Genomic DNA, 26,822 nt, shown 5'->3' with positions numbered 1-26,822 from the left:
AGATACACGTGAAATCGAGATCTCTAGTATAAACCCTACTAGCAATCAGGTTCGCAGGAGTCTAGTTTCAGTATCTCCGGAACGTGGATCCCCATGAGTTTCCTTGGTGGGTGACTCGCAAAAAATGATGTTTTTCTCGGGAATAGTGAGTCAGCGGAATCGAAACGCCTCTTCGTGTTGGTAACAGGTTGCGCTTCGATGAGTCTGCGCACCGTCGTTTTGCCGGCCGCTTAAAAAGGAGGTTGCACGCCGCATACCGTAGCATTTGTAAAGAGATCCGAGGACTAACTCGTTTAGACAGTCAGCGATTATTTTGTAACGCCGGATACAAACAGTACGTAGTCGTATTTCCTTCACAGTTGATCCCTTGTCCGCTGTAAATTATCCTGTTTTCGTGTTCCGAATTCGCGTGTGCCGCGAATTCTGTGCGATTCCGTTCGCCGGTTTGTGCTTTCAGTTGCTCGCCGAAGGATCTATCGATCGCCGGCATGCCAGTGATCCTTGGTCGAATGTTCTCGGCCCCGTAAATCACGTTTCAATCGTTTCGGATATGCTATTTGGCAGCACGATTATCGAATTGCTTCATAGCGCGACTTTCGTTGAATTTGGTAATGACGCAATGACGGAGTTTGCCAAGTGATCATTTCTTTATTCTTAACCCTTTACTTGAAGGCAATTCTCTAATATTCTTTTTGTGCGACCCGTGAATTCATGACACTGTCATGAATGACAGTGTAACACTGATAGCACGACCGGCTGGCGGCAAATTGTCGTACAACGATAGCAGCAGCGCGATAGCAATTTAGCAAAACAGTGTTAAGTGCGTTAACCACTTGCCAGACTCGTGATGAAGGTTTTTAACAAATTAAAAGCTTCACTACAATCAGTGTTTGTTCCCTTGCTAAATTTCTACTATATTCTTTTATTATATAATTTCCAGACGCAATTCTCTTGATAATGATTCAAACCCGGATCGAAACGTTCAGAAGTTAATTATTGCAAATTTGCTTTGTCCGTATTACTGATCGAAACCGTGCGCCGAGAGCATATATCAATTTTCATCAAATATTTACGATCGAGAAACAACAAAATAGTTTTTAACAAAGTCTAACAAACATGAATGTTACGCGTTTCATTTTAGATGAAATAAAATTTGATTAATCTGTAGTCAATATTTAGGTATTAAAATAAATGTAGCCACACAAAAAATAGTCTCTTCTCTTCTACGATATTTCGCGGGATAAAGACGTTCTAATCACTGCAACTGTAAAAGGAAAAGCACGGCAAGGCGTTAACAGACAGTGTTTGTGTTAACGCGTCTCTACGTAACACATGTGTAATGATTAGACTTCGGATATTTATGGAAAATGAAAAATTTGTGCATCAATTGCAAGCCATAGGAGCTATATATCAATTCATAGTTTTCATTAATAAGTTTAATCTGTTCAATTTTTAAAGTTCTTTTAATCTGTTCACTGTTTTAAATTGCATCTACTCATTTTTGTGTTATAAATGCATAAAATTCAGTGACTAGTAATGATCCTTCATTCTACTGAAGCTTCTGTTCGCTGCTGCGTCTTTGTACGTTGCAACAAACTCTCTATCTCGGATCCGCGATTAACTAATGTTTCGCCAATGTTTTACATTTATCAGAATCCGAAATGACGATCGATTTTTATCAAATGCCCACGAGTTCGCCATGTCGCGCTGTCGCATTGACGGCCGCTGCGATTGGACTGCAATTGAACCCGAAAAATGTTAACTTGATGGCCGGTGAACATTTGAAGCCCGAGTATTTGAAGGTAAGAGTACTAAATACTTTGAAATCATTGTCTTGCACACCTACGAGACGGTGCAATTAACATTCTTCTTTGCACAGATCAATCCACAGCACACGATTCCCACGATCAACGATAATGGCCTCTGCTTGTGGGAAAGGTAAGGCTAATTTCATACCAACATTTATTCTTTCTTTTCTTTTTGCGTGGAGCAGTGATTTGTAAATATTTATTTCACAATTTTTAGAATGAACCCTTTCGTAAATATGCATTTCTAAACGTGTGCACAGTCGTCCCCATTAGTGTAATTATTGAGACTCGTATAACACGGAACGCGCGCCTCCTTTTTACGATACATCAAGTTTTATATTTCCTCCTTGCGAATCAACGTTCCTTGCAAGCATTCCTCATTTAACGATCCTGCTTTAATGGACACTTTATTGCGTCAGCAAAGTGTGACAATGAAGCAAAAGAGTATAAATAATGTACAGTTCACTTATTCTATTCTAGCCGAGCTATCATGACATATCTGATAAACCAGTATGCCAAGGATGACACATTGTACCCGAAGGATGCGAAGAAACGCGCGCTCGTTGACCAGAGACTGTACTTCGACGCCTGCACCTTGTACAAATCCCTGGCTGATTATTACGTGAGTTGTCAATTTAGTAAATATGTACAGTGGATAACAAAAGTAAGTTATTACTATTATTAAGTTATTTATTCACTTGTAAAAATGAACAAGTTGATTACATATTTAATGGTAATGTTGAAAACGAAATTTATCACGATTATCATAGCGGCTTGAAGATTTATCAAGATATTGATCTCTCTATACTAAATATACAAAAATTTGGTGTGGCAAAAGTAAGTTAAAGTATGGTTTAACAACACAACGTCGTCGACGTTCTTTCCCGAACCAGAAAGCAAAATATCTTCGCCATTACAACATTAACAATAAGTTGCCGCCAGTGGCGCTCACCACTAGCGCGATCTCAACATAAATTGGCCAATTCATGCCGGGCGAAGATATTTTGCTTTCTGGTTTGGGAAAAAACGTCGATGTCGCAAACTTCAAAGGGTGATTTCTGAAGATAAAAGTCTGCTCTATCGTGTGGTATAGTTCGATTTTCCGCTGAACCCTTATTTTTTGAGATAAATTCAAAAATATCCTCAAAAGGTGGTGCAAAAGTAATGTCTCTCCGTCTTTAATGATTGTTTAAACATGTTTAAACATTCATAATGTATTAGTATTGGATACCAATGTATTCGGAAAAGTCTACAGAATCTTTTGCTGCAAAGAACAATTCAATATCTTTTATAATAACATCACGATATTTGTTTAAAGTTGAAAAACATATCTTTTTCAAAGTCATGTTTCTCAAAATCTGTTCGTCTAGGAGAACAATTAAGGGCAGATCCGGAATCAGCGCATAAAACTCTATAAGAACCACCATCACGATGTAATTGTGAAACAAATTTGATGTTGGACAGTGTTATTAAACGATACTATTTAGTATAGAAAGATCAATATCTTGATAAATCTTCAAATCACTGTGATAATCGTGATAAATTTTGTTTTCAACATTACCATTAAATACGTAATCAACTTGTTTATTTTTACAAGTGAATAAATATTGCTGTTATCGTGATTTTATTATTGAAAATATGAGTATTAACTTACTTTTGTTATCCACTGTATATTAAACAGGGTGGGCCGGAAATGGTAGTACCTCCGCCCAGGAGGACTGATTCTACATATAAAAATAAATCGATAAAAAAGGAAGAACATTTTTTCGTTCGGCAGCTCGTTTTCGAGAAAATCGAGTTTAAAGTTCCGTCAGGATAGCGTGCTTTAGTGTATGCAGGAAGTAGAATTGGTTAACCATGATCAGACTCGATTTTCAAACTCGATTTTCTCGAAAATGAGAAAAAATGAGAAAATGTAATAACAAATTTTTTTCTTACTCTTTTATGTATTGTATAATCACCCCCAGCCCGACTACGATTCCCGGCCCACCCTGTATAAACTCGCCTAACTTCTGAACTACTGGATTCCTAAGATCAAAACTTGGATTTTCGGCATTTCCTCGTCAAAATCCACAGGATTATATTTAAAAAGCGTTAAAAACTTCTGGTTTCCTCGGATGAAGTTTAACCTTTTTCTTAGCATGCTATACATAATGACTAAAACTCCTCCTTTATGAAACTGTTAACCAATGTATCTGTTCCAATCAGAAAAATGTCACAAATACGTCCGCAGACGTTGCATTATTAATTTTATTATCAGTAACAATATTTTTGTTGCAGTACCCTGTGTTTTTCTATAAACAACCTACGGATCCGGAGAAGTATGCTACGATTGAAAAAGCCGTAGGTTTCCTTGAAAAATTCCTCGAGAACGAAACATATGTTGCGGGAAAGACCATGACAGTCGCTGACTTATCCATTCTGGCCACCGTTACTAGTCTCGACGTAAGTTCTTTTGAAATGTTAGGTCAATTGAGAATATTGAATATTGAATTCTTGTTGATTGCCTAATTCCTCGATTTTTGCGACAGGCTTGTGGCTTCGATCTTAGCACATACAAGAACACACTGAGGTGGCTGGCAAATATGAAATCAGTGGCGCCAAAGTACGAAGAAGCCAACGGAGTCGGTGTACAAGCATTCAAAAAGTTCGTGGCGGGATTGAAACAGTGATAACATACACCCCGTTCATCACGCATGGTCTTGTCGAGGTTAACACCGTCCCATGTAGGATATAATTTCACATAAAGTTTAGTTCTACAGCGAAAAATTTGATTTTGTATTATATCGAATAAAACGTAAATTAATGTTACCCTTCACGTTCGATATGCTTCATATTACACGTATACTCTACTGTGTACATTTAAAGCGATGTTCGAATAATCTTTAGATAAGAATATGCTCATTTTAAATTCTCTTGACACTTCTAAAATTGGTTACAGATGTTTATAGATGTTATGTACGTGCACTTAACAGAACTACTCGTAAACCAATAGTACTAATAGTAAAAATACAGTTTATTCAATATGCTGACTATTACACAGGAGGACTCAAATTCATTAACTTCTTTTATCGTGTATATTCAAATCGTTCGCTTATTTAAATTCGCATTCATTTGCCGGTGATTACGTATAATACACAAATTAACATGATTGCATTAGAGTGTATCAATCATAATTGTGTATTGATATATATTATATTTCGGCGTGGAAATTTAATTCTTCGAGGTGTGGCGGGAGAGTTTATTCCATAAATTCTGATGGGTTAGTATTAATTTGGGTTTCATTGGGGTAGATCGAACTCAGGTCTTTTGCATGCATATTTACTGCAACTAAATATGGAAATGCTTTACCGAGTGAACACAATCACAATTGTTCCACTTAACATCGTTTTAGTTATTAACACTAGCTGTAACGAACCGCGACTGTTTGTATTTCCTCATGCAAATGACAGGAGCATGTTCATTAAAATCACAGTTCATCATAGTAGGATTCCACAATAAAAACTCTTATGTGAATAATAAAAATTTTCTACGATATTCAATGACGTTCTACTTTGCAGTTTCAATGCATAGTTTTATTGAAGAAATTATTGTAGTTTGAAGAACGCGAATAACTTTGATGTATATCAACAAGAATATTAGAGACGGTTTAAAGAGAAGTTGAAAGTGTAATGAAATTGAAATGTATAATTTTCGAATTGAAATCTGTCCGAGTGCAAAGGGTTACAGTCGGCAAACAAGAGCGACGAGGATGGCAATTCCTTATCCGCTAACAAACTGCAATTTCCCGTAAGCAAACGATTATTCGCGACATTAGGAGGGTAAAAAAGGGGAGAGGCAGCGGTACGGAATGATAATTAGAGTCTCCATTGCAGTGCATTAGGTAACCGGCCGAGAGTTAGTGAATCTTTTATGTAACAGAAGGTTCTTCAGCGTCCTATGACAAATGAGAACCGCTCGACGGAGATCCGAGTGCAACGGCCTCACGTGCGCGTAGTCGACAATTATTAATGCGATACACAATCGGGCCAGCGCAGAATGGAAGCGGCCCGACTCACCCAGAAGTTTAAATACACCTCCAAATAGAGCGTTCGTGTCGCCCGCGCTTATCCATTCCGCGTGCATTTCGGTGTGCACTTCTTCGGCGTGCCCTCTATAACTCATCGCGCACGCGAATATTATACGAACCGTGATGGGACCGAGCCATTAATCCTGCCCGCATTTATTCGCCGTTTTTTTTTCTTCTCCCCCTCCGCGTGCGACGGGAGAAAGACGAACAACGCGCGGAAAAAGGAGCCGAGACCAACTTCGAAGCCAGAGGCTAAACGCCGCCGTTTTCGCTCGCGAATCACGCCAAATTTTGCCTGCCCCGAATCATGCGTGAATTATGCACTCCGTTAAAAATATTCCGGGATGACGTTGCGTCTCTATTTCCGACGAAATTGTCTCCTGTCCTCGGAATTCGAGGTCTGTCGAAAATCATTATTTATGGCCGTGCACCGCGCTGCCAACCGAAACTATCATTTCTGATCCCTTTTCGGGAAGAAAGCTGTTTTTCACCAATCCCTTCTGTCTCTCATAATTCATTTCGTTTAATATAGAATTGTGTTTTTCGTGTATTAATTGATAGATCTTCCTGCAAAACGTTTTGCACATCAATTACAAAAAGCGCTACTTTTCTAGCGCAGGGTAGAAGCTGTTTGAATTCGTCGAGAAGTAGAATTATCACACGACTCAGCGAATAGTGCAACTGCTATTGAATACGAATTAATTAACCCTGTAATTATGGAAGCCTTGTGTTCTTCGCGACGCGGCCAATTTACTTCGACGGTAGTCGTCTTTCTGAACTCAGCGTTCATTTGCTAATTACTTCGAATCTCGGTTTTACAGGCGTTTTAATTGCCATGTAATACTCGGTAAGCACAAGCTTTTAATCGGCGTTTCCTCTTTTTATGAAACCACAAAAAAAGATTCTCTCCGGAAACGAAGTTTCTTCCGTTGGTTTAAACGCGGCATTACGATGCGGGCTTGTTGTTGCTGTTCTTTAAGCTTTCGTGGATTTCTGTGTAATTCCAAGGTAAATTCCGTGATTATCTTTCTCCTTAATTGTAAGAACTGAATTGGAATCTTCAATGGCGCATTTACGCATTTATTAATTTTTTGTCAGGTCTTTATTTTTCATGATTTTTCAAGGTCACCTTCAATTTTTTACAAATACACTCCTATTATTTTTTGATTGAAAAAATTAATTTCCAAATTTTTTTTAACAAAAAATTGCTATAATTATGCGAAAGCTGTCTTGAAACCGTGTGATATCTAACAAAAACATTTTCGATCGGACTGCTGATAACAGAGCAATCTACTGATCACGATTCGTGGTTCACCCTGTATATCGGAAAATGTTTTCGAAGGTTTTTGAAAATAAGGGAATTGTTTAATGCCGGCAGAGTATGAAATCGCTTTGAAAATATCATAAGTATGCTGCAATACAATATTCTCCCACGGTATATAGGGGAAAGAAAAATGACGTACGGTATAGTAACGGGGGTGACCCACCCTCTATGTTATCTCTACTACTACATTGAACAGTGTCGACAATATAGATCATGTTTATTGTATATATCAGCAGAAACGTTGAAGGTCCCCCGTTTAGCTTGTGTTAGGTCTCTGTCTTTAGTTCGATTCTAGAAACGGAACAGTGCAAACGTGTCCCTTCGTCTGTAAAGAAATTATAATTACAATCATACACTAATAATCACTGTATTCACTGTCATTTCAGCTTGGTGATTACAAGGTAATAATTTCTTTGCATTTCATTAGATGCATCTATTATACATATATTCTTGATAGAAGTTCCAATGAAACGTGATCAATTTTATAAATCCATATAGTCGTGGCTACTAGATTGTAGGAAATCGTGTATCTGTCACGTTTCCGTCGAGACTTCTAATTGAATGGTTCATTCTCATGTATTGATTGCTCGTTAAACGTTCGACGGTACAGTGATGGGTACAAGTTGTAGCTTCATATTACGATGCGTGTTTGCTATCTGAATTTTCATGTTACACACGAGATTAGAATACACAGCGTCGACGTACAAATTATTATTCGCGTAAATGGATCTTATGATTATTTTAAACAAGTTCTCCAGCAAAAGCACGAAAAGAATTGCATTCGATGCGATAAAATACTTTATACATGCTTCGTTACTTGCGACCGGAATTGTATTACATTACTATATGACACAAATGTATCAATACCTTTAATTCCGCCATTCATCTCGAAACGTGTATACATTATTGATACATACATTTAGTTTAACGTAAATTTACTTATAGATGATGGATTTACGAGTTTCAATCAAAAGTAACGAGAACAAAAAGTATGGCAGAAGTAAATGGAATATTTTACGATCCTCCCTTTGAACTGCGTCGTTCTCGTTCGAAACAATTTTCAATAAAATCGATGTTTATGGATTCTGCGAGTATCCGCTGTCGCAGGGCCTAGTTTGTAGAATTTTTCGCATATACGTTTCGAAAAAGAAAGAAACAATTCTAAGATAACTGAACAATCAGAACTCCTAATATGATATGTCGCTTTTATCATTATCAACAAGGTTTTCTCCCAGTATTGATAAACATTCTTGTAATGGTTTATTCATTTAGTAAAGATCTTTACGTTAACCATCTTAAATCCACAGTGTTTTTATGTCGACATCGATAAAACGATTAAATCATCGGAGGTATGATAAACGAAAAGCGATCGATAAAATTTATGTTTTCGTTTTCAATTATAGAGTATCGGCGACGACCACTTTGCAGAAGCGATTCGTGAATTTCTCATCCTAATAATGGCGGTAGATTTATATTACACGGCAACGAGTTCGCCTTGCAGAGCAGTTCTTCTAACTGCGGAAGCGATTGGTTTCCCTTTAAACTTGAAGGAAATCGATTTGATGGCCGGCGACCATTTGAAGCCAGAATATGAACAGGTTGGTATAAACAGTGATTTTTCTAGGTTTCGTTTCTGTCGGGATTTCGTCGTAAAAACAAGCATTGGCAGCGGACCTGTTTCAGTACAGCAACCTTTGCCACCTGATTTCATATAAATTGACCATTTAAAATAGTATAATTTTGGTTAAACTTCACCTGAGGAAACCAGACATTTTTAACTTCTCTTTATATTATAGAATACTGCAGATTTTCACGAGAAAATGTCGAAAATCCAAGTTCTAATCTTAGAAGTCCACTGGTTCAAAAGTTATGCGTATTTAAAGCTCAGCGATTTGTCGGCGCTGATGTCGGTGACGTAGATTTCTGAGCGAATTTTCGAGGTTTCATCGTGAAAATCTAGAGGAATATATAAAACCAAGTTGAAAATGACTGGACGTTTCTGTAGCAAATATTAAATTATAAAATGACTAAAGTAAACGATATCGTTGTAATCTAGAATTCATAAACTTCAGTTTCCATTTTGTTCTCATTCTGTATTTTGTTTCTGTGCTGTTGGTTAAGCACGGCTTGAAACGAGATAAGCTCCGGTAAGTAATTAACTAAAATTCGAAATAATCTGTTACAGATAAATCCTCAGAAAACAGTTCCCTTTCTTGTGGACGGCGACTTTAAGCTCTCCGAGAGGTTTGTAATTAATGATTTCATGTTGCACGCTATTTAATCATTTGGCGAAAACAACAATGTCAAATCGAATGAGAAATTGTATACTTTCCCGAGTTCATTTCTTCGTGGGTTCTTGTTGCAGCCGGGCTATCATGTCATACTTGGTGGATGAGTATGGCAAAAACCCTAGATTGAATCCGCAAACGCCAAATGCTCGGGCTTTGGTCAATCATCGGTTGCATTTCGATCTTGGCACTCTCTACAATGCCCTAGCCAATTACTATGCAAGTATTCTGTGATGTTCTCTGTAACTTTAACAAGCATTGCTTCTATCAAATCGCACAAAAGCAATTGCATAATATATCTATTTTCTTCGACAATGATATTTTACATAGAAGAATTGCGCTAAATCTACCACGAGGGGTCAATTGATCCATTTTTAATTTTTTATTTGACCATTATTGAAATTGTAAAGGTGTTTTCATAGAAATTTATTTAATGTATTTTTTGACTCCAGTATGTATTATCGTAAAAATCGCACAAAATATAAATAAATCTAATCTTGTTATTTTTATAATAATATAACACATCAGTCACTCGTGATGGTCGGTAGGTTCAATGTTAAAACTACTGAGAAAATTTGTTTAGTACCCAGTTGTATTCGGCAGAACCGATGAATACGATCCAGAGATGTATACAAAATTGCGAGCTGCGTTCGAAATTTTGAATATTTTCCTCGAAGGACAGGAGTATGTTGCAGGACGTTACTTAACCATTGCTGATCTAGCATTGGCAGCGTCGGTATCCACCACAGAGGTAAAATCAAGACTATAAGAAAAGTTTTCCGACAGAGAGTAAACCACTATTATTAATTGTTTCGTGTGTGTATCTACTGTAGGTTTTTGGCTTTGATATGGAGGAATACGCAAATGTGACTAGATGGATGGAGAAAATGAAGGCGTCTGCGCCTGGGTATCGCAAAGCTAATGGCGAAGGGTTGTTACTGTTGAAGAAATTCCTCGAAGACTCGAAGAACGCGGAATCAGATGAATAATTCGATTGTAATTACTCGAAAATATGAAAAATGTATAGAAGTCAAATAAATTAAACAATTGTGTTTTTTGGTTAAATTTTTCAGCTACATTTCATTTATCATACAACGATAAATTATTGTTCTTTGCAATATAGTTTCCGAATGATGGTATTACCACCCCACGATAAACGTACGAGAAGTTCTGGCACCGACCAGATACTATTAAAGACTGCCAGCCTTATGGGAGTTCGTGTCACTCGAATATTTCGGTGTTCTCTTACGCCCTCTAAGATATATTCTGACTGGAGTGAGAAACAGAAGGCCATCGACATGATCTCGTCGGTGCAGAAGGCTACTGAGGAGATTCTCGTCGGTGAGAAGGCAAATCGTCACGGAACCATATTGATCATCATGAATTGTTACATTCTGTACCGAGCAGATATTTCAGACGATGTTGGTTTCAATATTAAAAGCAAAAGTCAAGGACAAAGAATTCCTAGAAATATATTATTGAAGCATAATTTTTTAGGAAAATCAACAATTCCTATTTCAAATATTTTATACGAGACACCTCAGTTTGTAATTTCAAAACATTTCATAAACGAGAATTATTACCTTTCACTTTTTTATACATAAATGTTCCAAGAATCGATCTGGACAGAGATATTTTGAAAAGACTTTACTTTTTTGAATAAATTAATGCGTGCGAATGTTCATGGTTTAAAAGTTATTCTATATTTCGAGTTTTATTGTCTATTTTTACGAAAAAATTAGATGGCAAGGTGGTCAAGGGAGTGCTCGTTAACATCATTAGAAAAAGGAATTGTTATAAACATTAAACAGCCAGATATAATAAATTTACCTGTAATTGTATCGAATAAATTAATGCGTGCGAATGTTATGGTTTAAAAGTTATTACGTATCACGAAAACTATTAGCCACTTTGACTAAAAAATTAGGTGGTCAGATAGCCAAGGGATTGCTTGTGGACATCGCTGTAAAATAGAATTGTTATAAACATTAACCAGCTGGAAATAATAAATTTATCAATAATTGTCACGGCGATCGACATCGATCGATATTCTGCAGAGTGGGGGCGCCGCTCGAGCTCGGCGGAGTGGGGGGCGCCGCTCGAGCTCGGCGGCTCGGCGAGAACTCTCCGTTAGTCAGTCAGTCGGGGCGGGGGGACCGGCGTGAGCGGACGTACTGCGGGACCAGGAGCGCCAGGAGAACCGGAGGGACCAGAGGTGGACCAGAGGTGGACTAGAGGTCATCTACAGTTACCCTGGCCTATCTTCAACTGTTCATTCAAGGAACAACGGTAAGTTTGATTACTAATATTTTTCAAAGCTTCCTTTGTCTTTTCAAACTTGTCCTTCATACTTTTGAAATTTTCATCGAGACTTTCGATGAAGACTATTGAGTCTTCTTCAAATTTATCAATTTTATTCTTTATAAAAATTACATTTTGAGCGTCCCACTCGTATGCAGGATTATCATTGCTCTTGTGAGCTGCTTCGTTGCTTGTTTTCGCACTCGTGTGCGGGGTTATAGTTATTCTCACGAGCTGTTTCGCTGGTTGTATTCGCACTTCTGTGCGGGGTTACAACTGCTCTCATGAGCTGGTTCTCTGATTGTATTCGCACTCATGTGCAGGATTACAATTGTTCTTGTGAATTGGTTCGCTGGTTGTATTCGCACTCATGTGCAGGTTTATAATTGCTCTTGTGAGCTGCTTCGTTGGTTGTATTTGAACTCATGTGCACGATTACAATTGTTCTTGTGAATTGGTTCGCTGGTTGTGTGTGTATTCGCACTCATGTGCGGGGTTACAATTGCTCTCATGAACTGGTTCTCTGATTGTATTCGCACTCATGTGCAGGTTTATAATTGCTCTTGTGAGCTGCTTCGTTGGTTGTTTTCGCACTCGTGTGCGGGGTTATAGTTATTCTCACGAGCTGTTTCGCTGGTTGTATTCGCACTTCTGTGCGGGGTTACAACTGCTCTCATGAGCTGGTTCTCTGATTGTATTCGCACTCATGTGCAGGATTACAATTGTTCTTGTGAATTGGTTCGCTGGTTGTATTCGCACTCATGTGCAGGTTTATAATTGCTCTTGTGAGCTGCTTCGTTGCTTGTATTTGAACTCATGTGCACGATTACAATTGTTCTTGTGAATTGGTTCGCTGGTTGTGTGTGTATTCGCACTCATGTGCGGGGTTACAATTGCTCTCATGAACTGGTTCTCTGATTGTATTCGCACTCATGTGCAGGTTTATAATTGCTCTTGGGAGCTGCTTCGTTGGTTGTTTTCGCACTCGTGTGCGGGGTTATAGTTATTCTCACGAGCTGTTTCGCTGGTTGTATTCGCACTTCTGTGCGGGGTTACAATTGCTCTCATGAGCTGGTTCTTTGGTTGTATTCGCGCTCATGTGCATGGTTAGGTTTGCGCTTACGTGCGGGGTTATATTTGCTCTTGTGAGCTGGTTTCTGGTTGTATTCGCACTCATGTGCAGAATTATAATTGGTCTTGTGACCTGGTTGTGTTCGCACTCCTCTACAGGATTATAAATTATAATTGCCCTTGTGAACAAGTTGTATTCGCACTCATGTGCATGGTTAGGTTTGCGCTTATGTGCGGGTTTATATTTGCTCTCGTGAGCTGGTTACATTCGCATTCGTGTGCGTGATTTAATTCCGTATTCAACTGCATTGTTTCTAAATACGATTAGTCTGTTTCAGCTAGATTACAACAGCCCGCTACTAACAAAGACGACACACCAAATGAAGAGGACACATCAACGAAGAGGAAGAAGACTACAGTGTATTTTGAAGTTAGTTATATATGATCTATATATTAAGATTGTATATCATCGTTGTAAATATGTCGTGTTTCACAAGTCCCTCTTCCTACAAATTTTCTCATCTTGTTTGAAATTGGCATTCCTCCGATCGGAGGTCCCCCAGGGGCTCACTCACGGATGGTGCCGTGAGTGAGTACGGGGTGTCGCGTCCCCGGGGTACCCGAATCGCCTATAGGCCGCACCCGTGTGCGGGGTTAGTTTGGCTCTCGTGAGCTGGTGTTAGGTTGGCTCTCGTGAGCTGATTAGATTCGCACTCGTGTGCGGGGTTAGTTTGGCTCTCGTGAGCTGGTATTAGGTTGGCTCTCGTGAGCTGGTTAGATTCGCACTCGTGTGCGGGGTTAGTTTGGTTCTCGTGAACTGGTTCTAGGTTTGCTCTCGTGAGCGGGTATTAGGTTTGCACTCGTGTGCAGGGTTATGTATTGTTATGTCTAACTATTATTAGTCTGTTTCAGCTAGAATACACCAAGAAGAAGACATACCAAGAAGAGGACACACCAAGAAGAGGACACACCAAGAAGAGGACCAAGAAGACTGCGGCGTATTCTTAAGTTAGTTTTATTTGCCGAGCAATTATTGTCTTAGCATCACCCCCGAACCTGAGCCTTCTGCTCAAGCTCATGTTTCTTTTTTGCGAATCAAAGCCTTCTGCTTTGATTTTTCCCCCTTTTGCGTGTAGTCTTTTGACCCACAATAATTGCTCGGCTTGCGTGCGTTAATTTTTAAGAGCTTGTACTATGCCCATCTGTATATACCGATAATATTGTAGTAATTATTGGCATTGGTATTATTTGCTCGATTTAACGTTTTTGGTTTAATCTCTAAATCTGTAATACCATATACATATGCATATCTAGTTATCAGGATATCAGGATACAAAGGTATCAGCATATCAGTTTAGCAGTATATCGCATATCACTATATCTGTATATCAGTATAGAATTACCATAACAATGAATCAGTATAATACCAATGCCAATAATTAATTGCGTGCGTGCGTGCGGTAATTTTTAAACTCGTATATCTTTGTTGTAAATATGTCGAGTAATTATTGCCGTAACTTCACTTTACTCGACTCGTATATTTGACTCCGACACAGCCCTCTGCTGTGTCGGACCTTGCTTGCATGTACCAGACCGGTTGAAGCCGGTAGTCGGCGTCGATACATTGAGAGGGGTGGTTCACTGAGACCTGTTCACTCGTATTGCCATTCTCTCTGTTCGTAATCCTACCCGAGTCATCTCAACGCTTTGCGTTGCCTGGTGGCAGGTAGTTGGCAGAGAAATTCTCTGTTCGTCATCCTACCCACGTTACCTCAATGCATTGCGTTGCCTGGTGGCAGGTAGTTGGCAGAGAGATGGTTCTACGTTTGAACACTTCTCACTGTCCATTCCTCTTGGTGAGGACACGTCGGGTATCGGCTCTGACCGGAGCTGCACTGCAAGCATTGTACGCGCCGCGTCACCTTCGAACTAGAGCCTTCTGCTCTGGTTCGCTCTTGTTTCTCACTTTGAAAGAATCAGAGCCTTCTGCCTGATTTGCCTTTAATCCCCCGTGGATCGGAGACTTCTTCTCCGATTCACACCTTTTGCTCCGCGATAATTACTCGACATACTTGCGTAATTTAGTATTAAGTCTGTCGTTGTAAGAAAGGGAGCCAGAAGGAATATTGCATTCGTTCTGACTCCCTTTCGGGTCTCTCGTGCAGCAACCTCCTCGTGGTGAGACCTGGGCAATCGGTATTATCCTTTATTTGTAAGAACTTCTAGTGTCTTATGAATAAAGAATAATACCGAGCTAATAGCTGCACATTTAATAAATATGTTGATTATCAATAAATTCTATTCCTATACCTATTGTTTGTGTGGTGTGTGTCTTCCATAACATTTTGCAATTTCACCTTCCTTCAGAACAAAATTTATGTATCATCCATGCTGGTTCGCCCCGGGCGTGAACACTGTCATATATTCTCTGGTTCTACATATTTAGGTAATGAGACGAAATAGTATCTCGTCGGTGATAGAATTATAAGGCAATTGCAGAATGGGTAATGTGAGCATTCTATACTATATCATTCATCTTCTACTTGACGAGTATCTCATCGGTGGTAGAACTTTTAGCGATGTGGTATTTCAGATCACTGTAAACCTACAGACACCGACGACACCGACGGTGCCGACGAGATGTGGCACAGGTACACCCTGACGATTAGAATAATCAATGTTAGATGGCGCCTCTACCCTGTGACTCCACTCTTATACTTTTGTTGCAATAAGTAACACATTTAATTTCTTTGTAAAAATAAATATTACACAACCGAAAGATGCTTTAGTACATATATTCTTCCTCCACGCGTAATTTTCAAAGATCTTGAATTAGATTTCACACACATATACGATTATCATTGTCGTATATCCTATGCAGAAAAATTTGCAAAATCTTTTTCACCACCCTGTATACACACATATGCATATTTAGTCAGATAATGGATATGTTGATTATCTTACGATACCGTTCAAAACTATCTAACTGTCAGTTAAAATTTGATAATATAAATAATACAGATCGCCATGTTCGTCTAAATGTGAAACACAGAAGTGAAAGTTCAGCTTGAGTAATAATTATCAACTGTGTATACTTTCAAATATTACGACTACGAGATGCTTACTAATAAGGGGATTCACCAAGTTTATTGTTGAACTGTGCTAATGTCTGTTGTTACTATTAATAAAACTATTGCCGTTAGAACGAAGTACACGATTTCCAGATGATATGCTTGAAAATGTACATATGACCAATTCGATTTGCTAGGATGTAGGCAAATTTAACCTAATTCGGATTTTTTGTGATTGTTAACTTTGTTATTATTCGTTCTTGAAATTTCATGTGACCTGCTTAGGAAATGTTTTCTTTCGAATACGAACAACCGACTGTGATTTCTTATTTCCTATGAGATGTACCTGGCTTCGATGACAGTGGCTGCAAAAATATAAATTTGCCAGCTTGTATGTACTGTTTTCATTAACTATATTGACTTGTTATGAATGACATGAAACATTCGGAGGATCTCGACATGGAACAATCGGAGAATTCCGACACAGGGAAGCTCAGTTCCTACTATGCGCTGCTAGTTGCATTTAAATCCATGAATGAACGCTGCGGACAGTTAGAAAGAAGACTAGCCAGCGTCGAAGAAGAAAATATGCGTTTAAGGCTCGAATGTGGTAAAGTAGGGTCTGCAGTGATCACAGAAACAACAGGCGATAACGAGGAAAAAATTGTACAAACCCTTAAGGTTTGTATAGTTCTTTAAAATTATAATATCCGCTTCTCATGTAGATCCGTTATACTTTAAATACAGTTTGGTCAACAGGAGAAAGTAGAAGAGCTCACCAAACAAAAGTCCCAGCTCAGTTATCAGATTTTTATGGTAGAAGCGGAGAATCGTCAACTATGGAACCGGTTAACAAAGTTAGCGAGAATTAATAAATCACTAGGTAATTGATCGACGTAGAAATTCCCAATATACTTAAGCAATCTTTCGGTTTGTACTTATTGTACGTGTGTTACTTGCAGGTGAAAAAGAACAGAGTCTAGAAGAAATATCTTTAAGGCTTATTAACAGTATTATGTTAGAAAAATCGGATCTTGAACAACAATACGACGAGGTACGTAAGACAAGTTACGAACATGATAAATTTCATGAGCCACAACTAGAGATATTGTTATATTGTTAGATGGTTAAACTGCAAAATAATACCGAGGTGAATTTACAACACATCGGATTCACGTATCCAGAAAGTTCTGATACAGACTTAGAAATACTTAAACAGCACGATAGTAAGCTAATACAAATAAAAAATACTTTGTTGTCGCAACAAACGAAATTGAAGAGGGCACTGCGGCATTTCCAAAAAATGAAGGAAGGTACGTATAATTGTTTAGAATGTAGTCATTTAGAATGTATGCAAGTCTATCTTGAATATTAATTTTACACAGGCGCCATGTGTAATAATTGTCGCATGAACGCAAGCAAGAAGATGTGTCAAGCAGGCACGCAATTCGATTCTGACGAAAGTTTTAAAGAACACGGTGCGACCCAGACCAGTCTCCAGACATTGAACTTACCATCCGAGAAATGTTCGAGTTCGGGGGATAGTGTTGATCGAGACAATAAAATTTGTCCATTGTGTGGATCTTTTTATGGGAAAGATAGGCCATTCGAAGAATTTCACGAGCATGTTTTGAGCCATTTTAATAAAAACGTATCTATCGATGGTTTCGAAATTGTTCACTAACAGCTATTTAAAACGTAAGTAACGGTATTTAATTTCTTAGCAAATTCCATAAGACAATTTGGGAAAACGAGAGGTGAATGTAAATACTATATATATATAAATATATATATAACTTTGTAATAAAATGTTGAACAACTATGTCTATATAATATTTCTTTCTGCGTGTGTTAAACTTTGATCCGGATAAGATTTAATGGAAGTTAATACGGATAGAGTCAATTACGGTTGTTAGTACTAAGACATGTACTTTTTGTTTTAAGTTGCAGCAGTGAAGGAAAGTTAAACGACTGAGATTACAATCGTAACAATCCTACATATCAAAAATAAAATAAGAACAGTGAATATTTCATGTTTAAACACGGGCATAACACATTTTTGTAATTTATTTTCTCCTAACTCCATCGCATGTAAACAAAAGTATGTACTTCGTCGATGCAACTTATTCTTTACTTATAATTATAGGTGGATTTACAACTTCTAAATCCTTTTTATCAGATGGTTCTTCCGCAGTTGGTTCAAGTAAATTCTCGTGGAACCATTCGGGTCTCTTTTTCGGTAACTCAATGACCCTCTGTGACTGTTAAATTGAAATAGAAATTAATATTTGGAGTACACGTTATAATTGAAAAAGCAATTAAATCAAGTACCTTCCAATATTCTTCCCTCAGTCGTTCTTTTTCTCCTTCGTATAATACTATAACATCTTTCTCTATTGGTTCTAAGCCCAACGAACTCACTATAGCCCGTTGCATTTCTTTTGTTTCCGTTTTCACTATTTCGTAACAATATCCTATGGAAATGTACAAGATATAATGACATGAATTCATATTTAGAATTATTTTGTAGATCTTACCGCAAAGTGTGCCAGCCTCGTAATCATGACCGCAACGTCTACACATCAAAATATTGGTTTTGGCAACATGCGGTTTCCAATGTAATCCTGGAATACCGAATCTTCTATTTAGTCGTTTTTCTATTGTGCGACGTTTCTTTGGTACAGCCCATAGAAATGAATCGTTAAGAATATCCTTTAGAGATCGTCCAGGTACAAAAGCCGGTTGTGATCGATTTAAAACATGATCGCAGTCGATCGTACATAGACTGCCTAAATCAAATATAAACAACAGACATGAATAACATTATATTTAGAGCAAACGCATAACATTATTATTTTGAGGTTAGAATCTCTAGAGATTAGAACACTTTTGATTGCATTTTTCTCTTGTCATTCAACACATTGTTATATGGCCTCAAGTAAATGTGATATAAAATGGATTTTCATTATTACCTGGCGGAAATCCTCGACCGAGAATAATATTAACTGCCTGCTCAAACGTTTGAAATGCGTGAGATAACCTCCTTAGCAAACCGCTAGCCATGATTCAGGATAACCATAAACCACGGTGAATTAGATAGATGGAAGTTAGTACCTACAAGATAAAGGGTAATGTTCATTGAATTAGTATTTTTAATATTTTATTCAGTCTACATATATATATGTTTGTACATTTTATCAAGGCAACTGTAAGCACAATAAAGTTATAAAATAATTTTCTACAGAAGATACCGAGTAACATTTAAATATACTATCAAATAAACATCAAATAAATATGAAATAAATTACATATGTGTCCAAAAAATGTTGTACTTTCTCGAAACGAGTGATTCCCGAGGTCATTCGAAGTGACTTTTCCTTGGCAACATATATTCTCCGAAAACGCAGACCAATCAAAGCTCGACTACAGCTGAACACGGCATTGGTATTGGCCAAACTGGATTCCGTTCAAAGTATCCGCGCTCTGATTGGTCCGCGTTTATTCGTTAATAACTCTTTAATAAGACCGCAGGGATGATATCCGCAAAGGGAAAAGTTACTTCGAACGATCTCAGAAATCACCCCTTCCAAGGAAAAATACAATATTTTTCGAACATCCTGTATATATAATGTATATCGTATATCGGAACCAAGAGTCAATTATTTTATGATTCGAGCTCGAATAGAAAAGAGGTCGCTGATAAGCAGACAATTTAATATTTCGTCGAGTATGAATGACAAAATACTCGATGATAGTCAAGAGAATAAACAATACCAATCCGATTAATGCCGTGCAAAGCAGAAGTATTTGCTGGTGGGGAAGGGAAAGGGAAAAGCGGGTGGGGAGTCAATTTTGAAGTGTCGGTGGGGAGTAGTAGTGGGACTCGAAAGTGTTTAGGAGTCGTGTAACTTGCCTCACTACAGTTTTCGCTATGGCGTGTATAGGGTCGAGTAGGCTCTGTGCTCGTGCAGAGAAATTGTGCCAGTTCGGACATTTCGCCCAATTACGGAGAAAAGTTTCGACGACATGTGTCAAGTCACGACCCAGAATCGAGCAGCAGACTAGCACTTTAATTCAACGCTGTCAGGTACGTTGATTTCGTGATTCGATTTGCCAGGATTCGTCTTAAGTAATCTTATCAGTGATCACCGTCGGTCACCGTTGGCGCGAAATTCGTCGATTATTCACACAGTTCCTCTATGTCATTACATTGCGACACGATGACAAATATCATGCATTTCATTCATTTTTCGCGGAATATCGATAATGTTCCGCGTGTCGCCACCGACATAACCTACTGGCGCGTGCAGTCCTCGAATAGATTTACGTTGATGCACGTGATCTCGTTTAACGTGTCATACGGGTTATTTTATAGACATTTCGAAGTGGAACTATACAGAGGTCTGTCGCGTCGACGATAAGATCGATTATATCGGTGTCTCTGGACTACGAAAATTACATAATGTCTAGGAAAATGTGTCGGTAAAACACGTTCCTTCACTGAAAAGTTTCCGAATCGTAATCGACAAGAAGTAAACGTACATTTCTCGCGCACGTGCGTGCTCGTCGCTTTCGAAGAAACGTCCCGTCCGAGGCAATCTCGACTGACAGCCACAAAACATCTCGCAGAAAATTCGTGAAACCACGTTTTTGTCCGGCCGAGCTGTCAGCTGTTTCTAGCAGACGACCTAGTTGGCGTCTGTTGCTTCGTGTAGTTCAAACCAGCGTCCCAACATAACAATTACACAAGCAAAACATGCGACTTTCTCTCCGGAGAGTGACGGAAAAATCCAGAATTTATTTTTCACGTATTCGTTGAATGCACCTGCGATAAGATAATATTATTTCTAACCGTGTTTAATCCTTGCATTGACTGTAGAAGCGACGCTTGCCCGCCGGGCGCATGCGCACTAGCCGAATTCGAACGCGTTCTCGTACAGTTTTCTATGCGAGAACGAATACGAGATAACGAAAGGGACTGTAATTAATTTGTTTATTGAAAACAGACAGGTGGAATATTAATTTTCTCGGAATTTCTAATTTAATCTGAAACCGCGAGCGCTTCTCTAACGAAAGTTTTCCATAAATCGTTCCGCGAGCATCCACACGAATTGCACGACTTTCTCTGCTCGAAAGTGACACGGAGACTGGATTTTGAAATCTCTTTCGATCGGATATATCGAAGATGCTAGGCAGCTAATCGTCCGTACATATTACATAAGGCTTCGGTAAACGGTGGACAGGCGTTACCCGCCGCGGGAACATCCTTTTCTCTGTTTCACCGTCGCGTCGCGCGCTCGTCAATATTATCGAATTCGACCCAGAACCGGTCGCGAACACCACGAGACGAATTTCATGTCTCGCTTCTCATAAGTAGGCTAACTGGCCTGTGAGATATCCTTCTCCGAGCACGGTTAACCTATGGAATTCACGCTCTTGACTTTCTCGGCTTGTTTAGCCGCGCTACACGCGTTCAGATCCCTGCTCTTATTCACCGATTCCACCGCGAATCAACCGCTCCTCCTTCTTTTTATTCGCTTGTTTCAATTAACACATTTTAAACGCGAATTAAATTGCGTGCCTGTACAGTTTCTTCTTTATAAAAATACGATTAAATACTTAATTGAGATTTAATTTTAAAAAATCAATTTTTTGGAGCGCCTCAATACTTCAGATTTATGATTACATTATCCGTCAAATAAGACGATAACGTCGCGATTAATTATTTTAATAGTAAATGCTTATAATCTTTACAGATTTCTTTTGCAGACACTGAAAGTATGAAAATTGGTCGATTATTTTCCGTCTTGTATGGAATAGAATTTTAAGACTTCATAAAATGTTTTCTACTTTTTAGTCGATGGGATTCATACGCTCGTCCCTATTTTCTGCACTTTCTAAGCGATAAATATTTATCACTTTTACTACATGTCTTTGTACTTCTTTCTTTTTTTTAAGTGGCGTCGTATTTATTCCTCGCAAGATTGCTGTTCCGTTTAGGTGAAATGAGATTCAAAGCTGTTTCTTTTCAAGTCAGGTGTAACACACAGGTGTTACTTGAATGAACGTTCGTTTTATTTCTAGCACTCATTAGTTGATATCGAAACGTGAACAAAGTCTCTTAAATTCTCGTAAAGCGAGATACGTAGAGTAATAACAATAAATCTCCGTGCAGCTGTCACTTGCTGAAATTTGTATAGAAAACTCTACATTTGCATAAAAATCCGCAGGCTTCTTTTAAGCAAATCAACCGCAAATTGTGCAGTAAAAAGTCGAGGTAGCCGACGTGTTTTGTTTCCGCGAGAGAATCGCGAATGTGTTCGACAAACTTCGTTCAGCGATTTCAATGCGCGGTGAAGACTATCGTTGAGCTGACCGCAGTCATTTGAATAAAACTCGAAGGCATGCATTCCAATAATTTTATACAAAATTATCATTTCCGACGTGAACAACAATTTTCAGTGACGGACAGTGGGTAATTATGCTCGTTTAGAAAAAGAAAACGTAATAATTTGCAATCAGGACGAACATTCAGAGAGGAATCTGTGCCACGGCGGATTTCATGGCCGTTATTAAATGCAAATATAAGGTCATTAACACCCGCAGATTTGCAAGTTCTGTTTCACAAGCGTCACTCCACCATGCTCAATAAGGGAGATTTCCTTCATTGACGCACGACGCTCTTTGCTTTTGGCATTCCACTCTCGTGAACGTTCCACGTGTGTACGCACGCATAGGAATGCGTGAATAGTTTTCCAATATGATTGTTGTTAAATTACTGCGCACTCTATTCGATGAGCCACCCTGTCGATTTACATAAACGCCTCGTGTGCGCGTCGGCGCGTTTGAACCGCGCAATTAAACGCGACTCCTTCGATTTCTCGTATATCGAATTCCCAGGCAGCCTAACACAAGGCTGTAATAATAACATAACACGATTATCAAGACAATTTTTAACAAATCCGCAGGCCATTCTACAAGAAGGGAATTTCTTTTTGAATACGCCATGTAAAGTCATGTGATTTTTATTTATCATGAAATATATCACTTAGAACAGGCCATTTTCATAATCATATATGCGTGGATGATTGGAAAATTACTTTTATTTTTAATCGACTTCGAAAAAGGAGGAGGTTACTCAATACGATCTGTACGTGCCTTTTTCTTTGCTCTTTCTACTATGTAAGTTCACCGATTACGCCGAGATGGATGGACCAATCGGAACGAAATCTTTTGCATCTTGTAGAGTACGTCCCCGGGGTGCTCCCGTGAAAAAAATGTTGCATTTTTTTATTGCAAATAACCAATTAGACCGAAAAACCATCCTATGGTGTTCTACAAATTCTACTCGTTCCACTAAAAGGTGTGAAATAAGAAAATTTTATAAAAAAAAATTAAACCGACTTCGAAAAAACACACTAAAAACTATGAAATAATTTCCATTTAATTTATGTGAATACACGCGAACTTAAGTACAATACAATCTTTTCGCACAGGCGGTGAAAAATTGAAAATTTTCGACAATGGAAATTACGAAAATCCTTAAATTCTTCTACATGCTTTCACACATATTAATGTATCTTCTACCATCTTCTACCAATGAAATCATAATCAGCAACATCTGTCATTTGGAAAATTTTAAATTTTGCGCCGCCACCGAAAAGATTGTATTGTATTTAAGTTCGTGTATATTCACATAAATTAAATCGAAATTATTTCATACTTTTTAGTGCGTTTTTTCGAAGTCGGTTTAATTTTTTTAAAAACAAAATTTTTGACAATTACTTAACATTGTTTTCCGCGATAACGGGCAACGAACGGGGGACACGTAGTCATTCAGTATGCCTTTTTTCTCGTTTCGTCGACTCGCATCGCCAGATCGAGTTCACCAGCCGGTAACTATACGTATGCGTTAGACGTTCACATGTAACATTCACGTTGACAGGGTATGTTCAACGCCGGAACAGTTCTTGGATGGTTATTGCAATGCCTTTCGTCTGTCTGGTTATTCTTCACGGTTTCGAACGTGGTTCACCCAAGGCCGGTATAATTAGGGATACATTTAGTTTTCAAGGACAAGCCATTCGTATTACATCGGAGCTAGGATGCTTTCGCCGACAGTAATCCGGTGTTGCCTTCGGCTCGACGCAAATGACCACGAAACATGTGCTCGTGACATTTACCAACCTTTGACTGCCTCTAAACGGGCCGCGCGCGTCGTCATTTTTATGCACGGTGCAGCGTCATCCAACCTTTGCTCTCTTTCAGCTTCTAATTCTACACACATTGCATTCGAGCGGGAATAATCTTACAACTGATATTTTGAAATTGGCTGTTTATCCTGTTTCAGTCAGCTAGTTGCGTTTTGTCGGTCCCAGTTTGTGGGCCACTGTGTTCATCATCTGTGTTGATTAATTGCGAAGGTTTATGTCGATCGACATCTTTAGCAAATCGCTATACAACCAAAAAGTGTGTAGAACTTTTAGTTTTCGTTTGAACGAACATTTCGTACACAGTTTTGTGTTTTGATTGGTGGAGCACGGCGTGTATTGATCTATTAGCGTCAGTATTGTGTAATCATCGCCGGGAAAATGGTAAACATTATGTCATTTTGGAAATATTGCATCTTTATTGAGAGTTACTTAGCTACAGACTGCCAGAGATTCCCGAACACTTTCACTTTTTCAACGTTACGTAAACGCTCTTCGAAAATCGAAGCGTGGCACAGTGGAGTCTTATAAACAGAAGCGAGAAGCGTTCCCACAGTATATAACTGCAATTAATTTTACATTTACACAGTAACTAATTAATTCAAATACATTTTCGGTTTACCGAGATCGTTCAGGGGAAAAAAGCAAGGAAAGTCTCTCGAAACATTCGCATCGTTTATAAAATTTACAAGAACTTTCACTCGCTTCTCCAATTGTTCCAAGACAAAACGGCGCAAAAGTGATTCTCTGCCTAACCTCTGTTGAATTCATGTTTCAGCACTCTGCACGTCAAAGTGAAGCTAATTATGTTGCTATTAATTATCCCGTCGGCTCTCGTAACGGTACGAACTCCTCTATTCTGTTCCTTCGTGATCATCAAGTTCACAATTTCGAGATCAACACTTTCTGAAAGCGAGTTCTCCGACTCTATTAAAACCATACGTGCACGGTTTCGAATGTCGTTTACTATTTTCCCGATTGAGAGCGGTCAAGTCATTAGAGTAACTAACAAAAAAAAATAAAGAAAAACAAGTTGAAGTACGTAACCATTAGTCTAAACGACAAGGCAGCATAGTTTCGTTGTGGGAGAACCGGTCTCCAGCGTCCGATTTTCACCGTTCTTTTCGAGCGAACGTTTACGCGAAAAGCATACGTGACGCGTTGATACGCTGGGAATTAGCGTGACGAGTTGCACGGGAGTATTACGCAGCGCACATTATGATCCACCGTAGACAGAAGATATAAACACCGTAAATCCGTAACGAAACGAGTTGCTTAACGACAAGGTAGCAGAGATTACGCTCGACTTATGAACTACAGTGAGCCCAAACAGTGTTTGGACGTTCTTCATTCTCGAGAAATTGTCAATATCTAAGCTATGATAATTTAATTGATTTATTTACCTAATCCGACGATTTCTGGCGAATGGGAAATTTAGTGTTGAAATGATTGTTTGGACCCACAAAAAATTCAATTGATTCACTTAACTGAAATATTCGTTGGATCAAAAGTATTTAATCTCCACACATATCTCTCCTGCGATAGTGTCATACTGTTTTTCCCGTGATTCTCTGGAGAAAAACTGGTGGAAAGAGAAGAGGAGTAAAAGACATCGAGCAAAGATCATCTCAAGACTCGGCTCAACCTACATTCCTCGTTTCTACAGGGTGTTCAGTAATTAATGTCTCGATCGGAGAGAGGGTGGTTCTATCGAAAAATTATAATCAATATTTTAATTGTATAAACCCCACGAAATCAAATATGTCTAAAGTAGTAGACGATGTACAGCTGAGATAAAACAACATTTTTATTTCAATAATCTGATACATAAAGTATCTAAAAGGTCAATGAAATAAAGTCAACATTTGAACCTTCTATTTTGGACACACTGCGTAAAGAGGGACAAGAAAAATACTGTTTATACGTGTTGTAAAAACGTTAAGCCAATGGCATCTGAGAAATATTTTCGTTAAACATTATACATAGGCTTTTAACATAAAAAAATTCCTTGTGAAATGCGAAAGAATGCTTTAAATTTCACCTGTTCATTTTTGCGAGAAGCGCAGAAAATAGTAATCCAATTCTAAGAATGATCCGGCGTCCGAGGGTGAACAAACCTGCAGCGAAGTGTAACAAGCAGGTCTGCGAACGGCAAGAAAAAGTCCGGATCGATCGCGGCCGATCGAGGAGGCTCTGTCCTGGCGAACGAAATGATCGACGTGCGCCATGCACGGCGAATCGTTTCGCAAGTCGGCGAACGTTGCGAGATACATAGTAGAGGCTACCGAACCAGAATGCTGGTCTAGCTTCGAGAAGATCGCGTTTCATCGTTACATCGCAGGCACGGCTCGTTCTTGCGCAGGAAGATTTCGAATTTTGTCACGAATGCACATAGCCGTCTTAGTGTGTGTGTGTGCCTTCGTGTCCACGGATTGATAGTTCGAATAGACTGTCGCGGTAACGTGGGTATGTTAGTAACACGGAGGCGAAAGGAAATAGCTCTGGAAACATGATTCTGTCCGTGCACACCGTGAAAAATTCCGTCACTTGCGTTACACGTTACATAAATTGAGGAAGCGATCGAAAAAACTTGCCTTTAACCCTTTTTAGGCCAGCATCGTTACCTTCTGACCGCGATTTCTATTCTGGATAGCTGGAGAAGCGGACAACACAGACTCTA

General features: G+C 38.8%; 5 protein-coding genes across 7 annotated transcripts in view; 4 read left to right on the top strand and 1 right to left on the bottom strand.

Annotated features, from left to right (window-relative positions):
* The first annotated feature begins 174 nt into the window (after window positions 1-174).
* Window positions 175-4,619, top strand: Gstd1 (glutathione S-transferase D1). The gene is made up of 6 exons (XM_076444885.1): window positions 175-334; window positions 1,654-1,802; window positions 1,880-1,938; window positions 2,289-2,430; window positions 4,089-4,253; window positions 4,340-4,619. The coding sequence occupies exons 2-6, from the start codon at window positions 1,662-1,664 to the stop codon at window positions 4,478-4,480; spliced, it is 648 nt and encodes a 215-aa protein (XP_076301000.1). The 5' UTR covers window positions 175-334; window positions 1,654-1,661; the 3' UTR covers window positions 4,481-4,619.
* A 2,243-nt stretch (window positions 4,620-6,862) lies between these two features.
* On the top strand, window positions 6,863-10,531 carry LOC143219087 (glutathione S-transferase 1-1-like). The gene is made up of 6 exons (XM_076444884.1): window positions 6,863-7,602; window positions 8,605-8,799; window positions 9,387-9,445; window positions 9,567-9,708; window positions 10,073-10,240; window positions 10,323-10,531. The coding sequence occupies exons 2-6, from the start codon at window positions 8,659-8,661 to the stop codon at window positions 10,476-10,478; spliced, it is 666 nt and encodes a 221-aa protein (XP_076300999.1). The 5' UTR covers window positions 6,863-7,602; window positions 8,605-8,658; the 3' UTR covers window positions 10,479-10,531.
* A 5,231-nt stretch (window positions 10,532-15,762) lies between these two features.
* Window positions 15,763-17,980, top strand: Spn-f (C2H2-type zinc binding domain-containing protein spindle-F). 2 transcript variants are annotated; one of them, XM_076444690.1, is made up of 5 exons: window positions 15,763-16,613; window positions 16,680-16,815; window positions 16,895-16,986; window positions 17,056-17,245; window positions 17,318-17,980. In XM_076444690.1, exons 1-5 carry the CDS (start codon window positions 16,359-16,361, stop codon window positions 17,614-17,616), a joined length of 972 nt encoding a protein of 323 aa, XP_076300805.1. In that variant the 5' UTR covers window positions 15,763-16,358; the 3' UTR covers window positions 17,617-17,980. The 2 variants fall into 2 exon arrangements, with proteins under 2 accessions (XP_076300805.1, XP_076300806.1); XM_076444691.1 differs by having other exon boundaries at window positions 15,764-16,613; window positions 16,692-16,815.
* A 1-nt stretch (window position 17,981) lies between these two features.
* Mrpl32 (mitochondrial ribosomal protein L32) lies at window positions 17,982-19,046 on the bottom strand. Its single transcript, XM_076444692.1, has 4 exons — window positions 18,905-19,046; window positions 18,470-18,721; window positions 18,264-18,406; window positions 17,982-18,193 (listed from the first exon to the last, which is right to left on the bottom strand). The coding sequence occupies exons 1-4, from the start codon at window positions 18,993-18,995 to the stop codon at window positions 18,056-18,058; spliced, it is 624 nt and encodes a 207-aa protein (XP_076300807.1). The 5' UTR covers window positions 18,996-19,046; the 3' UTR covers window positions 17,982-18,055.
* Window positions 19,047-19,750: 704 nt separating this feature from the next.
* Qless (decaprenyl diphosphate synthase subunit 1 qless) overlaps window positions 19,751-26,822 on the top strand; it is a 48,467-nt gene continuing 41,395 nt past the window's right edge. The window contains exon 1 of one of the 2 annotated variants that reach the window (XM_076444688.1): window positions 19,751-20,019. In XM_076444688.1, coding sequence (XP_076300803.1) covers window positions 19,864-20,019 — 156 coding nt within the window. In that variant the 5' untranslated portion in view covers window positions 19,751-19,863. The remainder of the gene's footprint in view (window positions 20,020-26,822) is intronic. The other variant, XM_076444689.1, reaches the window with a different exon arrangement.

Source organism: Lasioglossum baleicum, unplaced genomic scaffold, assembly GCF_051020765.1.
Source record: "Lasioglossum baleicum unplaced genomic scaffold, iyLasBale1 scaffold0021, whole genome shotgun sequence".
Lineage (NCBI taxonomy): Eukaryota > Metazoa > Arthropoda > Insecta > Hymenoptera > Halictidae > Lasioglossum > Lasioglossum baleicum.
Note: the sequence above shows the minus strand (reverse complement) of the source record. Positions and strands in the feature narration are given on the sequence as shown.